The 16,657-nt window shown below is 43.6% G+C and overlaps 1 protein-coding gene across 2 annotated transcripts in view; it reads left to right on the top strand.

Annotated features, from left to right (window-relative positions):
* Positions 1–8,401: 8,401 nt before the first annotated feature.
* The window catches only part of SCPEP1 (serine carboxypeptidase 1), a 38,454-nt gene continuing 30,198 nt past the window's right edge, over positions 8,402–16,657 (top strand). For both annotated transcript variants that reach the window (XM_082603562.1, XM_082603561.1), the window contains exons 1-3: positions 8,402–8,517; positions 10,032–10,180; positions 14,957–15,046. In XM_082603562.1, the coding sequence (XP_082459688.1) occupies positions 8,454–8,517; positions 10,032–10,180; positions 14,957–15,046 (303 nt within the window). In that variant the 5' untranslated portion in view covers positions 8,402–8,453. The remainder of the gene's footprint in view (positions 8,518–10,031; positions 10,181–14,956; positions 15,047–16,657) is intronic.

The following is a 16,657-nucleotide window of genomic DNA, read 5'->3' as shown; positions in this document are numbered from 1 at the left end:
ATCAGCTGTAGGAAGGAGTCCCAGTGAAAGAGGGAGATGAACTGAATTCTCTTAAAACCACGCAGGCCTACCTCTCCTTAGAAAGTGCATGCGACTCCTCAGGACACATTTACGCCCAGTTTGAAGACTGCTACTCCAAAACATGGAAAGTTACCTAAGCAGTGCTTACCTGGCTAGTCTTGTTTCCTTTCTGGAGATGCGCAAAACACCACCATTCCCCCTATTATCAGGACCTCGAGTGTGTCCTCTGTGGTTTCTGGTGAGAAATCTGCTATCCTTGGAATTGTCTTTACTTTATAGGTAAGGTGTCACTTTTCTCTGCTTTCAAGAATTTTTTTTTTTTGTCTTTGGGTTTCAAAATTTTAATTATGCTGTGTCTTGGCATGGATTTTTTTAGGTTTATCCTGCTGGAGTTTCACTCAGCTTCGAGAATCTGTAGGTTTATATCTCATGCCAAATTTGGGGCATTTTCAACCATTATTTCTTTGGGTACTTTTTCAGCCTCTCTTCCTAGGATTACAATCTCTTAAACGTTAGGTCTCTTATTATAGTCCCACAGATCCTTGAGGCTTTTTTTTTTTTTTTAACTTTATTGTCTCTCAGTTGTTCAGATTGCGAATTTTCTATTGTTCTCTTTTAGATCACTGATTATTTCCTCTCTCCCCTCCATTTTGTTGTAGAGTCCATCACTGAGCTTCTTACTTTGGTAATTGTATTTTTCAGTTCTAAAATTTCCTTCTGGTTCTCCTTTACATCTTCTAGTCCTTTGCTGAGACTTTCTGTTTCCTTGCTGAGTCTTTCTTTTCTTTCATTCATTTCAACATGTTTATCCTGTCTGCTTTAAAATATTTGTCCGATAATTCTAACATCTCCATTATCTCCGCGTCGGCATCTATTAATTGTCTTTTTTTCAGTTTGAGATCTTCCTGGTTCTGGGTATGAAACTGAAGACGTTGAAATCTGAACATTTTCATATTATGGTCTGAGATTCTGCATCTTGTTTATTCTGTTTTAGCTGTCTTTCTCTGACACTGCTCTGGTGGGGGAGGGGAGGTACGGCAGGTGGGGATTGAAGTCCAAGTTCCTTTCTTGGTCTATGTCAACACCTGAAGGCGCAAGTGGCAGAGAAGCTCCTCCTTGCTGCTGCCAACTGGTGGGAGCTCCCATCCTGGTTGACATATAAGAATGGACTCAAGCACACTCATTTGTCTCTGGTCCCTGATTTATTTTTATCTGAGTTTGGAAATTTAAGAAACAAGGTGCATTCTGATACACCCCACATATAGAGTTGAATTCCTGTTGTTGCACCTACAGGATTTAAATTTAGAAACTGAAGCTGAAAATAAGGAGCATGAAAAATAGCATTGGCCTCTCTGGGTTTTCCTTGCTCCTAAGAATTATTTCTAGTCCATTTCTTCTCTCATATTTTCCTGTTCTCACTTAGCTTTGTCAAGTACATTTGTATCTTCCCTCCTCCTTGACTGGGGGGCTTTGTTATGATTCCCTGCCTGCTATCATCCTGTCTGAGTTTTGGAAATAATTGCTATGGCATTTAGCCCGATTCCTTCAGGAAATCAGCCCTGAAGAAGAGAAAAAACACTTTTTTTTTTTTTTTTTTTTTTTTTTTGCTGGGCTCTCTGCTCATGACATCACAAGGCTAAAATCAAGGTGTTGCCAAAACTGATTTCTCATCTGGAAGCTTTAGAGAAAAATTTGCTTCCAAGCTCATTCCTTTTTTTTTTTTTGTCAAAATTCAGTTTGTTACAATTATAGGACTAGAGGTTACAGGGTCCTATTTCCTTTCTGGCTGTCAGCTAGGGCCACTCTTATCTCCTAGGGGCCACCCACATTCCTTGCCATGTGACCTCCTCCATCTCCAAGCCAACAATGGTGGGTCAAGTCCCTTTTATACTTTATTATTTTTTTATTTTATTTTATTTTATTTTATTTTTTTGCTTTATAACAAATTTAATCAGTTATACATATACATATGTTTCCATATCCCCTCCCTCTTGCGTCTCCCTCCCACCCTCCCTATCCCACCCCTCCAGGCGGTCACAAAGCACCGAGCTGATCTCCCTGTGCTCTGCGGCTGCTTCCCACTAGCTGTCTACCTCACGTTTGGTAGTGTGTATATGTCCGTGCCGCTCTTTCACTTTGTCACAGCTTACCCTTGAAAAAACACTTTTGTTGAAACTATGAAACAAACTTGCCTGCCCCGCAGATCTGGTCATGTGACTGCCTGCCGAATCCTCTCCCCCGGGTTCACAGCGCCTGCAGTGAGTGAATCCTGAATTAGTAGCTTGTCAGCGGTAGCTGCATTCTGATCCAGACCAAGCAAGACCCCTTGTGCTTTACTCTCCAACAATTCCCCTATTACTTAGAGGTCCCTGAACATGCTGGTACCTCTGAGGCCCTGCATACAATAAAAGAATAATTTATCCCAAACTTGGAAAAAGGCAAAATGCTGGCTGTTTGCCTCTCTGATGTCATGGCAGAGTAGTTTCAATAGGGCTGCATGGCTCTCATAGGATACTCTCAAATACTACTTCATGGTCAGGGTCTGTTTGGCCAACCATCCAGGACAGCCCGATCCTCAATCTCATGGTGTCCACAGTTTAGTGAGGAAAATAAAATGAAAATAAATACCCACACAAACGATTATTTTAAAACAATTATGATGAGCATCAGGAGGTAGAGGTACAGGATGTTGTGAGATCCTATGTAGACTTCACCTAGTCTGCAGTGTTGGGAAAGGCTTCCCTGGGAAGTGACATTTAAACTGACAGCTGAAGTCTCAATAGTAACTAGTCAGGTTCAGGGGAGAGAAAACATGCAAAAGGGCAGTCCATACAGGGAGAACAGCACGTGTAAGTGCACAGAGAAAGACACACACAGAAGGAAGATGGTGTGAAGACACACGGCGAAGAGACTGCCATGTAACACCCTGGATCGCAAGCGGATGCTCTGAGAATTCACTGGGAAGGCCTTTAACGAACCCCCAAGCAATGAGCCTCCATCAGCGTCTCATACCTTTCCCCAACATATAATTTAAGAAATAAAGTATTGTTGCAAACACAGTTTTGAGATAAGTTCCCAATAGATTTCTTCCAATCCTGTTGCCTCCCCCAAAGCTCTATTACATTTGTGATCTGTCCCGAGAGGACGAGTTTACATCACAGAAATGCAACTTCAAACTGAACCACAAGCGTCACCTTAAAAACTGTACTTTTGCCACTCTCCATGAGAGAAAATTCCATTGGCTCTTCAGTCTTGACTCTCCTTTGCTGGTCTTTCTGCACAGTCCCCTTCTTTTCATCTATCTCTCTTCTTTCCTCTCCTAGAAGGAAACCAAATTCCTGTGCAACACAGTTTAGCAATTCTTTGTTGCCTTGGCTGATGCCCCTATACTCTCAGCTCCCACCTCCTAAAGTCAAGGAACCAATAAGTTTTTCTTTTCTCATTATGGTTTATTACAGGATATTGAATATAGTTCTCTGTGCTATACAGTAGGACCGTGTTGTTTATGTATTTTATATATAGTAGTTCGTATCTGCTAACCCCAAACTCCTAATTTATCCCTCCCCACACCCTTTTCCCTTTTTAATCATCCATTGGTTTTCTATGTCTGAGTCTGTTTCTGTTTCATACATAAGTTAATTTGGGTTGTATTTTAGATTCCACGTGTAAGTGATATTTGTCTTTCTCTTTCTGACTTACTTCAGTTAGTACAATGGTTCCTAGGTCCATCCATGTTGCTGCAAATGGCATTATTTCATTCAAAAAGATATTTTTCTTAAACACAGACCATTCCAGTTCTTGGGTCTTCCAGACCACTGCTGGCTCTTAGAATAATAATCTTTCACTTGGTTCCTAGGTGTGTTTGTTGCTTTGATTCTAGTGATTATAAACTGTAAAGAAAAGGGGAGGGATTAGTGTTTGCCCTCATAAAAGACCACCCAGTGTTGAAGGCCAGATTAAAATGGAGATTATAGTGCACCTATTCACAGTTTGCCATACTTAACACCACATTTATCTACACAGCCACTGTAACTGACTCATTGTTTGGTGATTCTTGTGTCATAAGAGCATTTTGGGGGTTCCCTTATTTGGTTAGCCTTTGCTTATATGTCAAAAACGTAAACAGATGAAATAGTATGCATTTCAAGCCCTAAGGCATTTTAAGAATGGACTTCTACAATCCATCAGAGGTCTAGTCCTACTTTTTCCTAGCTTTTTCCTTATATTTTATTATAAAAATTTCCAGACACATATAAAGTTTGAAAAAAATATATAGTGAACACCCATATACCTGCCACCCATATTCTACCATTAACATCTTAGTATAATACTTGCTTTATCACATATTTATCCATCTATTCATTGCTCTTTCCACCCATCATTCCATCGTATATTTTGGATGCATTTTAAAGATTGCATACACTTCCTCCTAAACACTTCAAACCCATATGATTTACTAAAGGTGAAGTTTTGTTTACAATTTTTTCCTTTTCAAGCAAAATTTGCCTCTTATGAAATGAACAAATCAAGTGTATGTTTGCTGAGTTTCGACAAATATATACATCTGTTGTAATCCAAACACCTGTTAAAAACAAGACAACAGGCCCCAAATGAAGTCACTTATGCTAAGCCCCACATCACCAAACCTAGACTTAATTACAGTTTTGACTGTCCCAGAAATGGAATCTTAAACCAGTCCATCAGGATTTGCCTATTCAGCACTAGTTAATCTGCCTGATAGACCCCTGCCATCCCGTAAAGGCAAGTAAACTTTCAATAACCAACCCACATTTTTGTCTGTATAACTTCCTCATTCTGTTCCTTTCTACCTATAAAAGTCTTTCGTTTTGTACATTGGAGCTCCTTTCTATCTGCTGGGTTGAATGATGCCTGATTCATGAATCACTGAATAAAGCCAATAAGATCTTTAAAATTTACTCAGTTGAGGGGACTTCCCTGGCGGCCCAATGGTTCAGATTCCGCCCTCCCAATGCAGTGGGCACAGGTTTGATCCCTAGTCAGGGAACTAAGATCCTGCATGCTGCAAGAAGTGGCCAAAAAAAAAAAATTTTTACTCAGTTGAATTTTCTTTGTTAACACACCTATCAAAATGTGCAATATTACCACTATCCCCAGGAAATTTCATATCCCTTCCCTGTCAATGTCTGCCTTTTATCCCTTTGATCCCTGCCTTTTATCAACCACAGTTTCTAGTTGATTTTTACTCTGTCATTTTATCAGCGAGTTCCCTCCCCTCCATTACTTCTGCTGAATAAGCCCATCCCGTGATTTAAAAATAACACTTTTAATGTTATATTCAGTCGCCCCTCAGTATCTATAGGGGATTGGTTCCAAATCACCCCACAGATACCAAAATTCACAGATGCTCAAGTCCCTCATACAAAATAGTGTAGTATTTGCATATAATCTCCCATATACTTTAAATCATCTCTAGATTACTTATAATAACTAATACATGACATGCTATGTAAATAGTTGTAGATACAGGCGTGACTCATTTTATTGTGCTTCACAGGTATTGCATTTTTCACAAATTGAAGGTTTGTGGCAACCCTGTTTCAAGGAAGCCTATTGGTGCCATTTTTCCAATAACATTTGCTCACTTTGTATCTTGTGTCACATTTTGGTAATTCTTCACAATTTGCCAATATTTCAAACATTCATTATTATTATATTTGTTACGGTGATTTGTGATCTGTGATCTTTGGTGTTACTATTACAAAAAGATTATGACTTGCTGAAGGCTCAGATGATGGTCAGTACTTTTTTAGCAATAAAATAATTTTTAATTAAGGCATGTACATTTTTTAAGACATAATGCTATTGCACACTTAATGGACTACAGTATATTGTAGACATAACTTTTACATTGCACTGGGAAACAAAAACATCTGTGTGACTCTATTGTGGTGGTCTGGAATCAAACCTGCAATATCTCCAAGGTATGCCTGTACAATGTTAATGCTATGTAAATAGTTGCCTGCATGCAGTAAATTCAAGTTTTGCTTTTAGGAACTTTCTAGAATTTTTTCCAAATATTTTTGATCTCCTGTTGGTTGAATCCACGGATGTGGAATCCACAGATATGGAACCAGCCAATAGTGAGGGAGGGCTGACTTGCAGAATAACGGTTGCAGCCTTTAATGCAGTAGTACCACTTCTATTTTATCTTAGAGAAATAACCCCAAATATGAAAAATACCATATGCAAACTATAGATATTTATCATAGTGCTATTTTTCTGTGACAAAGTGAAGCCCTAGAGTCTAATTATGGAAGGGTTTAAGTGTATTTGAGGCTCTGGCGACACAGAACAACTTTGAATGTTTAGCTAGGAAAAGTTTAGGACAATCTTTGTTACATCATTACTTCTGTTTGACTAACGATGTAACTTTTATATAAATAGTATCTTTCAAATGTTTCTCCGGAGGCTCATCCCCAATACCAGCATTATGGGATTTTACTCATCTGGAGCATTCCATGCTAAAGTTTAAGAGAACCTGGTTGCATATTTCTCTTATCTGGCCCAAATCTCAGCACCCTCCCCGTTCATTTGCAGCACTCTGCCATTTCACAAGGCTGCAGATGAAAACATCTGTCCGTTAATGACCTGCAGGGGCACAGGGTTACAGAAGGGAACAGGAGAGAGAGAGTTGTCACATGTACTTCGTTTTTCTGTTTTGTCATGTGCACCTTTGAAGCAGAATATTTAGAAGTAACCTGACCCTCATACCGCTCTGCACAATCTTGTTTTCTAGCTCTGAGGTGAGTTATTCTGTACACCCTAAAATAAAAATGACATTTAGACACACACACACACACACACACACCCACACACACACACAAAGAAAACACCTCTCCCATCCTTTTTCCTCCCTTCCCCTTCCCAAACCTCTAATTGCCTCTTTAAAATGACTGTTGTCATGTTAACGAAACGGTTAGGTGTCATTTAGGGGGCTCGGTCCTTTATATCTCAGCTAGAAAGAATTCAGCGAGAGGCAAACTGATAGATAAGAAGTGATTTATTAGAATAGGATGCTTGCAGAGGCTTAACAAGCAGTCAGGCAAGCGTTGCGATGCCCCGAGTACTTAATGGGCTACATTTTTATAATCAGAGGAAGAGAGAGGAGGGGAAAAGACCGACTTTGTCTTTCTTGAGTAGATTTCCTACTTTCCTCATCAGTTCCTCCTTCCACATTGGGTTTTTTGTCCCTACATGGTCAGGCCAGGACTGTCATGGCACTTTGGAAAAATTATTTCAGGTCTCAGTACAATGAGGACTTTTCACTTTGATATGTCACCTTTCCATAAATGATTGTTTTTTGTGTGCACAGAGCATGTGCCGGTTGTCATTAACTTGATGATACCACTGGGCAGGATATAGGTCTCATGCCACCATTGTTGTATTGTTCCGGGGCATGTCTCATGCTTCTGTTGCATTATTTTGTTGCTAATCAAGCTAGCTTTATTTTGTTGTTAAGTAAGCCAATCTGGCTTTGATGTTAAGCCACTTGTTTTGCTTTATGAGTCAAGCAAGCCCACATTTTTTCAGGATTTTCCCATTGCTTTCTTGAGTGATCATTAACCTTACTGTGGTCTCCCAAAGCCCCCTAAAGTTCCCTGTCAACAATCCCCTAATGGGGTTTCTAAGTCTAAAGCTGCTATTTGATTATGCTACTCAATCCCTATCATTAAAAACACAGAATTATGCCAATGACAAATTATCGAGAAAAAAAAAGAATAAAACATTTTATTATCGTATTTAAAAAGATGACGTAAAAGACTAGAGGAAAATAATCCCAAATGCCAACAATGTTTATGTAGTACCTAATTTTTCCCCCCAAATTTCCAAAATGTCCATTATATCCGTAATTTTATAAGAAAAATAATTTTAAGAACAAATCTATGAAAATAGAATCCCACAGTTTCCAGATTAAGCTGGCCAGGTTTAATCTGATTTGGGGCAGATGCAGCAGTTTGAAGTGCCAGGTCTTTTGTGGGGGAAGGAAGAGATGGGCGAGGCAGGAAGGACGGTCCTCGTGGTTATTTCTCTGTAGCGTCTCAGTTCTGTCGCACAACCCAAGTCAAATCAATGCATTAAACGCCTCTTCCTTTCTGCTTGTCCCCAAAACGGCAAAGAACGACTTAGTGGGGCAAAAAGAACACCCAGAGGGCCGTTGCAGGGATCCTAGTGGGCCAGTTGGGCAGAACGCGCGCAGACGTCGCTAGCCGCTCCGCCCCTCCCCGCCCCGCGACGCTAAGGCTCCGCCCCGCCCCGCCCCGCGACGCTAAGGCCCCGCCCCGACGCTAAGGCCCCGCCCCCGTCCCGGCTCGGCCTCGCCCAGCCCGCTACCGTCACGTGGTGAGGCGCGGGGTCCACCGCGTAGTTGATGCTGCCGCGCGGTACTCGTCATGGAGCTGGCGCCGCGGACTTGTCTTTTGCCGTTGCTGCTGCTGCTCCTGGGCCTGAGCACGGGTAGGTTCGGGCAAAAGTGCTTCAGCGGCCGGTGCCTCCTTCTCTTCTTTAGGGATAAGAATCTGTTAGTGGGTTTGTGCTTTTTAAAGCATATTCCTTTTCCCCTGTTTCTACCTTGCGTAATTATTTTTGCTTTTGAGCCTCACTCTATTTTTTTTTTTCCTGATTCAAAGTTCTTTTTATACGTTTTTCTGGGTCTTTTTATTTTGAGCTGAAACACACGGTACCAAAAGACTCTGAAAAATCCTACCACGAATGGGACGTTTAATTGAGAGTAAGCCTTTCTCTTCTCCCTCTACCTAATCAGAACAGGCAAGATAATATGTCCCCTCACCGCAGTCCTTTTTGGCAAAAACAAATTCGTGTTTAATGGGATGACTTGCAAATTGATTTTCAGTCTTTTCTTTAAGCAAAATGAGCCCTGGTGTGAATCAAGAACTGAGAATTAGAACTGACCACAAACTTGCCTTGTGATCTTAGGCAAGTTGCTTAACTTGTTTTCCCTTTTGTAAAATGGGGATCATATGACCCTTCGGCTTGTGTCTGGGAAATGTTGTCGAATAGGTTGCCCCCCCGATTTTTTAATATAAATTTATTTATTTTATTTTATTATTATTTATTTTTGGCTGCGTTGGGTCTTTGTTGCTGCGCGCGGGCTTTCTCTAGTTGCGGCGAGCCGGGGGCATTTATTGAATGCCTGGTAAGTGCTAGGTATTGTACAACTATCTTGATTGTTTCAAAGATGTGGCATTTTTTAGTTGGTCTAACGATTAAGGAAATACCCCTTTTCATATTTGTTGCCGACCTTTCTTTGTTGTTTTGCCTTTTATTTCTGTTGTACAGAAATGTAACAAGTTTCTGTCCTCAGCTCTTGATATTTTGTTTTATAGTCTCTAGGGTATGCTTTAATCGTTTCCCCATCCAGAGGTCAAAAAGACATTCAACTCTAGTTTCATATTATTTTTCACATCTAAATTTTAAAATTGAAATATCTGATCCACTTGGAATTTATTTTGGTTTAGAGTGTTAAGGAAGAACCTACATCTCTATTTTTTTTCTTCAAAAATCTAACAGTTGCCCCAGAGTAATATAGTGAGTAATCTTGCCCCACACACTTGTGATGCTTCTTTAACCGTATATTAAATGAGGAACAAAAATCAGCGTGCTGCCTTTTGAGATTTTTCTTTTTTCCCCCAAGTGTAAATCTCTCTCTCTCTTTTAAACAGAATTATAAACACGTTTTATGCTTCCTGTTAAAAATCCCAACAGCACAGAGGGTGTAGGTGAAAACGTGAAAGCCTCCAGCCCCCTGTGCCACTATTAAGTTTGGTATGTTTTTTCATAGCTGAATTTTTTGAGTTTTTTTCCCTTATCTCCACAATATATTGAAGTAAATAAATTGTCTGAAGTATAAACCAAATCATCACTAGCCTAACCCAGCCATGTCTCCCGGGCTGGGAATTTAACTGGGCATAGACATTCTTCCGGAAAATTGAATTGTGCTTCTGTTTCAGGAGCTGTCTTCAGCTGGCCCACAAAAGAGGGCAAGGAAGTATGGGATTATGTGACTGTCCGGAAGGACGCCCACATGTTCTGGTGGCTCTATTATGCCACCAGCCCCAGCAAGTACTTCTCAGAACTGCCCCTGGTCATGTGGCTTCAGGTAAAATTGGTTTCACTGCTTGGCCTGAGGTTGAGGCCAGGTTTCCCCCACTTACCACCTTGCTTGCCCTTAAAGGCTCACAGCTCAGCAGTGAAGAACTGATGTGGTCCAGCAGCCAGCTGGCGCTCTCCTAGGCTTGGGGATTCAGCTTCCTTCTGAGGCAGGCAAAGGCGATGGCACAGTCAAGGAAGCCAAATCAGAGAGTGAGAGGTTCTAGCCTTTTACGGGGGTCTTTTTCTATTAAGCCCAGCACAGGCAACGGTAGGAACCCTTACTGGAAGCTCCTGAAGACACATTTGACAATATGCTGACAGAAAGTGTTTCTGGAAGGTTCCAAAGCAAAGACTGAGGTACCCTGACCAGCCCTTCCTCTCCCTCCCCTCCCAGTCCTTTCCTAGACCTGAATTCCTTGCCCCTAGAAAAACTGATATTTTGAAAGAACTCAGCCTTTTTTATCTTAGCATTATGTGTTGGGCCCTATCCTTCTCCCTAAAGAGGGTTTGCTTTTTTTTTTTTTTTTTTTTTTTTTTTTGCGGTACGCGGGCCTCTCACTGTTGTGGCCTCTCCTGTTGCGGAGCACAGGCTCCGGACGCGCAGGCTCAGCGGCCATGGCTCGCGGGCCCAGCCACTCCACGGCATGTGGGACCTTCCCGGAGCGGGGCACGAACCCGTGTCCCCTGCATCGGCAGGCGGACTCTCAACCACTGCGCCACCAGGGAAGCCCAAGAGTGTTTTCATTTTAATCTTGAGCTCTAGTGGTAGGATTGAAGACAGGAAACTGGTTGGAAATTATTTGAGGGCAGGCAGAGGATCCTTCTTTTCATTCCTAAAATGTCTGTACAAAGGTGGCCCACATCCACCTGGATGACCAAGATCTAGGGAGGGGTTGAGGAATGCGGTCTTGCTTCACCTTCTGGAAACTGTAGGCATGGCCCAGCTGGGGCGCCAGGTTGCTCACCAGTAAATAGGGCGCCCTGATACTCACCCCCATGGGATGTAAATGTCACTTCCTCCAAAAATGTCATTATTCATAAGCAGCCTCCCAGTGCCCCCAGCTTTGCCTTCCAGACCAGTGGATACAGGCTTTCTGACAAGACAGCAAAGAAGAGCAGTTTGCAGGGAGGGGCCTTTCTCTCCTGGGATTTTGGCAAGTATTTTCTTTGAAGGCTGGGGTGAGGCTCAGCCCAAGAATGCAGATACGAAGATGGGAATGCAGATATGAAAATGTCTCAGAAGAAGAACCCATCTGTGTGGCCCAGGGAGCTTTTGTGCATCCCAGGCAGCTGGAGGTGAAGCTGTGGCAGGGCTGTCAGGGAGAGCTGTGCAGTGGACAAGCCCATTGCTGCCTTCCTGCCACTTACAGCCGTGGCAAAACACTTCCCTTCTCTGGGCTTTGGTTCTCTAATCTGTGGGATTTCAGCGGTTTTCAAACTTTTTATTAATCAGCGGAACTTCTTCCACTCCCAAGTGAAAGCTTGCAGACCAGCCAAAGCAGAAGAAAGACGTGCTGGGTCCGAGGTTTGGGCAGAGTGCCAAGTCCCACCCATTCAGCTTCCCCTTTATCACATGTTGCCCCTCAGGTACTTTCTGGGCCTCCAGGAACACAGTTTGAAAACCTCTGAATTTCAGAAACTGCAAACCTTCCTTCTGGTTGATTGCAGAGTCGGGCAGTTGTTTTATTTGAATGAGTTGCCAACATTTACGAATCAAGACATTTCCTTCCTTTTTCCAAAAACCAGGAGATGCGATTACTTGGGGCCTGAACTTGCTATCCTGGAGCTGGGTGGTGGGGGCCCTCTTGCACACAGGCAGGAGCTTCTGGGGGAGGGGACCCACCTGCCCTCTCTGCTCCGCGTGGTGTACTTCTCGCCCCTCAGGACCCTGCAGTTTGTGACCTTTGGTTTCTGTGAGCTGAGATGCTATTTGATGGTTATCAACTGGCTAACTGTCCTGCGCTTCATCTCCTCAGAGGCCCAAGGGAAGGGGAAAAGAGTATGATTAAGGAAGAAATAACTCATTCAGGTTAAAAGGAGATCTCTCTTAGCAGCCTACTGAGAATCCGTGCACTGACTTCTCTGGACAGGTCTTTGGGAATCAAGGTCACGTCATCTGAGTGGAGTAGCTCTGAGTGATGTCGTGTGCTACTTTAGGTACACTTTCAAGTCATTTAAGCATTTTAGTTTGTCCTTTGACACACTTGCCATATATCAGAGTCACTGCATAGTTCTGGGCCATGACAGTACCCCCATCCCAAAGTTCTAGATGAAGAGATTTTGCAGTGGAATGTTATCAAGTAGAACAGAACAGGAGAATGGGATTTCTCCCACAAAGACCATACCTCTAGGATTCCAGCTTCTCTCCTTTCCCTTTGATCCTATCCCAGCCCAGTAAGTCCACTAGGAAAAAGGGGCCCAGCTTTCACTCAAGGACCCTTGCTTTTATTTTATTTTGTTTTTGTTTTTTGCTTTGCTTTTTTTTTTAATTGAAGAATAGTTGGTGTACAGTATTACATGTTACAGGTATACAGTATAGCGATTCACAATTTTTAAAGGTTCTACTCCATGTATAGTTCTATAAATATGGTCTATATTCCCCGTGTTGTACAATATATCCTTGTAGTTTATTTTATACATAGTGGTTTGGACCTCTTAATCCCCTTCCTTTACATCCCCCCCTCCCTTCCCTCTCCCCCCTGGTAACGACTAGTTTGTTCTCTATATCTGTGAGTGTGCTTCTTATCTATTACAGCCACTAGTTTGTTGTATTTTTTAGATTTTCCATATAAGTGACATCATACAGTATTGTCTTTCTTTGTCTGACTTATTTCACTTAGCATAATACCCTCCAAGTCCAATCATGTTGCTGCAATTGGCAAAATTTCATTCTTTTTTATGGCTGAGTAGTATTCCATTGTATTTATATACACCACATCTTTATCCATTCATCTGTTGATGGGCACTTAGGTTGCTTCCATATCTTGGCTATTGTAAATAATGCTTCTATGAACATAAGGGTGCATGTATTTTTTCAAATTAGTGTTTTCGTTTTTTTCAAATACATACTCAGGAGTGGAATCACTGGATCATGTGGTAGTTCTATTTTTGGTTTTTTGAGAAACCTCCATACTGTTTTCCGCAGTGGCTGCACCAATTTACATTCCCACCAACAGTGTTACAAGGATTCCCTTTTCTCCACATCCTCACCAACATTTGTTATTTGTGTTCTTTTTGATGGTAGCCATTCTGACAGGTGTGAGGTGATATCTCATTATGGTTTTGATTTGCATTTCCCTGATGATTAGCAGTGTTGAGCATCTTTTCATGTTCATGCTGGCCACGTGCATTTCCTCTTTGGAAAAATGTCTGTTGAGGTCTTCTGCCCATTTTTTAATTAGGTTGTTTGTTTTTTCGATGTTGAGTTATATGAGCTGTTAATATATGTTGGATATTAACCCCTTATTGGTCGTATCATTTGCAAATACTTTCTCGCATTCCATAGGTCTTTTCATTCTGTCGATGGTGAGGACATTGCTCTTAATTTATTGCGTGTTACATGCATTTTTCAGTGTTGCCACGTAGTTTATCATAGTTTGTGATCCTAAATGGCAGTGTCACATTCCATCCTGTAGACGTGTCATGATTTACTAACCCATTTCCCTACTGCGGGACATTGGAGTTTCATCCTTTTGCTCTTATAAATACCACTGCAGTAAACAGCTCCCTCTGACTTGTGAGCTTTTTACCACTGTATTAGGAAATCTTAAGATACAGAGTGCATATAATTAGAGGGATTTATAGCCTCCCAGTTTTATAATAGTTAGCTTGGTGTCGGTTCAAAACATTGAATAGTTTCATAAACTCTCTGTTGGGGTCCTTTAGTTACCCCTGAGCCCTGACTCTTTGTTGTCTTTTTTTTCCCTTTAGATTTCCCTGTACAGATTGCCCCGGCTTCTGTTTTGCCTGAGCTGTTTCCTTCCGTCTTTGCGTATCTCCCTTTCCTATCCATCTTGCACAGGGAGACAACATCTTTTTATTCAAGGCCCTCGGCCTATCCTGTTGGCTCAGCTGACCCCCGAGGTTTTGTCCAGAAAAGCACTGACCATCCTTTCCCCTGACCATCTCCTGAAGGACCTCCTCCCCTCTCTTAGCCCTTAGAAACCATAGAACCTCTGCCTCCCATAGTCTGGGGCCCCAGCACTGAGCTTCTGTTCAGAATCCTGCCTCACCCCTGGCCTTGGATGCCCACAGTACTGAGTGCTTCCTGCCCTGGGACTTCCGCATTTACTATGTTATATCCTGGGGATCATCTTGATCAAACTGCCCCTCAGTTTGGGTCCCTTGTAAATCCTCAGGGACACTGAGGAGAGGGTGGTGGAGAGTCACAAGGCCCCGGGTCCAGTCCTGGTGGAGCCCCTAATTGCCACGTTCCCTCTCTGGGCCATACTGCTCATCTTCGAAGGGAGAGGTTTGGACGAGATGTTTTGAAGTCAACAAACCCCATGTGAGGCCGAGGCTCAAGCTCAGAGAATCAGAGGTAGGAACGTTCCCTCTGGGGGCTCTTACCCTGGTTGCTTCCTTTTTTTAGAAAGACTTGAGCAGTTACCAGGGGGCTCAGTTAGTGCAGACCCTGGATCAATTGTGTCCTGTGTGTAAGGTTGACCCAGCCATCACTGACTCATAAATTGTTTATAGTGAATGGGGTCATTGTTGTAATGACAAAGGTTTAACTAACATTTTCTCTGACTTTATTTTTGTTTGTTTTTTTTTGCTTTCACAGGGTGGTCCAGGTGGTTCCAGCACTGGTTTTGGGAACTTTGAGGAAATCGGGCCCCTTGACAGAGATCTCAAACCACGAAGAACTACTTGGGTACAGTGAGGAAGGCCTCGAACTCAAACTGCTGTGTGGCCTCCCCCAGGCTGAGTCCCACCCAGCCCTACCCCATTCTGGGTGGCGTCACAAGTTGCGCGATCCCACTCCACCCCCCTCCCTCTTCCTCTGTGTCCAGGGGGACCTTGCGTACTTGTCCACAGGCTTCCTCTCCGGCCAGCCTCTTCCATTTCTTGGGGCAGCTTATCCCACACTGGTCACCTTCCCAACCCGGTGACCTTTCTCTCCACTTGCCTGCAGAAACCTCTGTCTACTCTAGCAGACCCCCTGGACCTTGTCATTACCCACATATTGGCCATCCCTGCAACCTGAGACGCCAGGGTCCCACCTTCTGGCCACAACCTGCAGTCGTTTCCCCTCCTACTCTCCTACTTCGATTCTTGTCTTCCTCAGGACTTCAAACCCCCTGTCCTCTGCCCGTTTTTGTTTTTTTTGTTTGTTTTTTTTTTTTTTACTGTTGTGGCCTCTCCTGTTGCGGAGCACAGGCTCCAGACGTGCAGGCCCAGCGGCCATGGCTCACGGGCCCAGCCGCTCCGCGGCATGTGGGGTCTTCCCGGACCGGGGCACGAACCTGCGTCCCCTGCATCGGCAGGCAGACTCTCAACCGCTGCGCCACCAGGGAAGCCCTCCTCTGCCCTTTTGCTGTCTCTCTAGTTCTCTGTCTCGCCCCGCCCCCTCATTCTTAGCTTCACTTCCTTACCTAACCCCCACCCCTGGTTCCCCCACTCTTCTCCCTCCACATCCTTGCCACACCCAGCCTGGGGTCAGTCCCCCTGGCCACCTGCTCAGCCCTTTCCTCCAGGCTGCCAAACACTGGTGGGCAAAAGCACACCAGTGGGCAGGGTGGGGCTGTTGCTCCCAGCTGGTGGCCACCCTCTGCTCTGTGCTTCTCCTCTGCACGTCTCCCACCTGTTGATGGACACTTAGGTTGTTTTCACCTTTTGGCTGTTGTGAATAATGCAGGGAACATTAGCGTACAAATATTTGTTTGGGCCTCTATTTTCAATTTGGGGGTGGGTGGGGAATTGCTGGGTCCTGTGGTAGCTCTATGTTTAATACCCAAGTGTTGTTAATATTCTTCATCCACCCCTTTTCCATCGCCTCTCATGGGTGCTTTCAAAATGCGCCCCCCACCCCCAGTCCACTTCCCACATGGTGCTTGAGTGAAACCCTCCAATGCCAATCACTCCTTAGTTTACCGTCTTTCAGTTCCCCCAAGACTGGATCCAGATTCCTGGGCATAAAACTGGCTCCTGCTACCTCTAGCCACACCTCCTAGCTTCTCTCCACGTGCACTCTTCCTTGAGGCCTTTGTGTGGGCCATTCCTGGACTTGGACTTCATTCCTTTGGTCACCCGGTCACACCTAGCTCACCATACTCACCTCTAAGACTCAGTGCAGGAGCACCTCCACCTGAAGATCCCCTCTGAGCCCTTTGATTTTCTTGTCTGTCTCCATACGGGTCTTCTTTAAGCACATTTTACTTGCTCTTGCCTCAGGGTCTTTGCACATGCTGTTCCCTCAGCCTAGAACATTCACAGACTCGCTTCACAGAGTACCCCACTGGCTTGTCCCCAAGCCTCCCACGAC

This window comes from Mesoplodon mirus (assembly GCF_964341445.2).
Source record: "Mesoplodon mirus genome assembly, chromosome: 18".
Classification (NCBI taxonomy): domain Eukaryota; kingdom Metazoa; phylum Chordata; class Mammalia; order Artiodactyla; family Ziphiidae; genus Mesoplodon; species Mesoplodon mirus.
The sequence above is the reverse complement of the archived record's forward strand: the minus strand, read 5'-3'. Positions and strand labels throughout refer to the sequence as shown.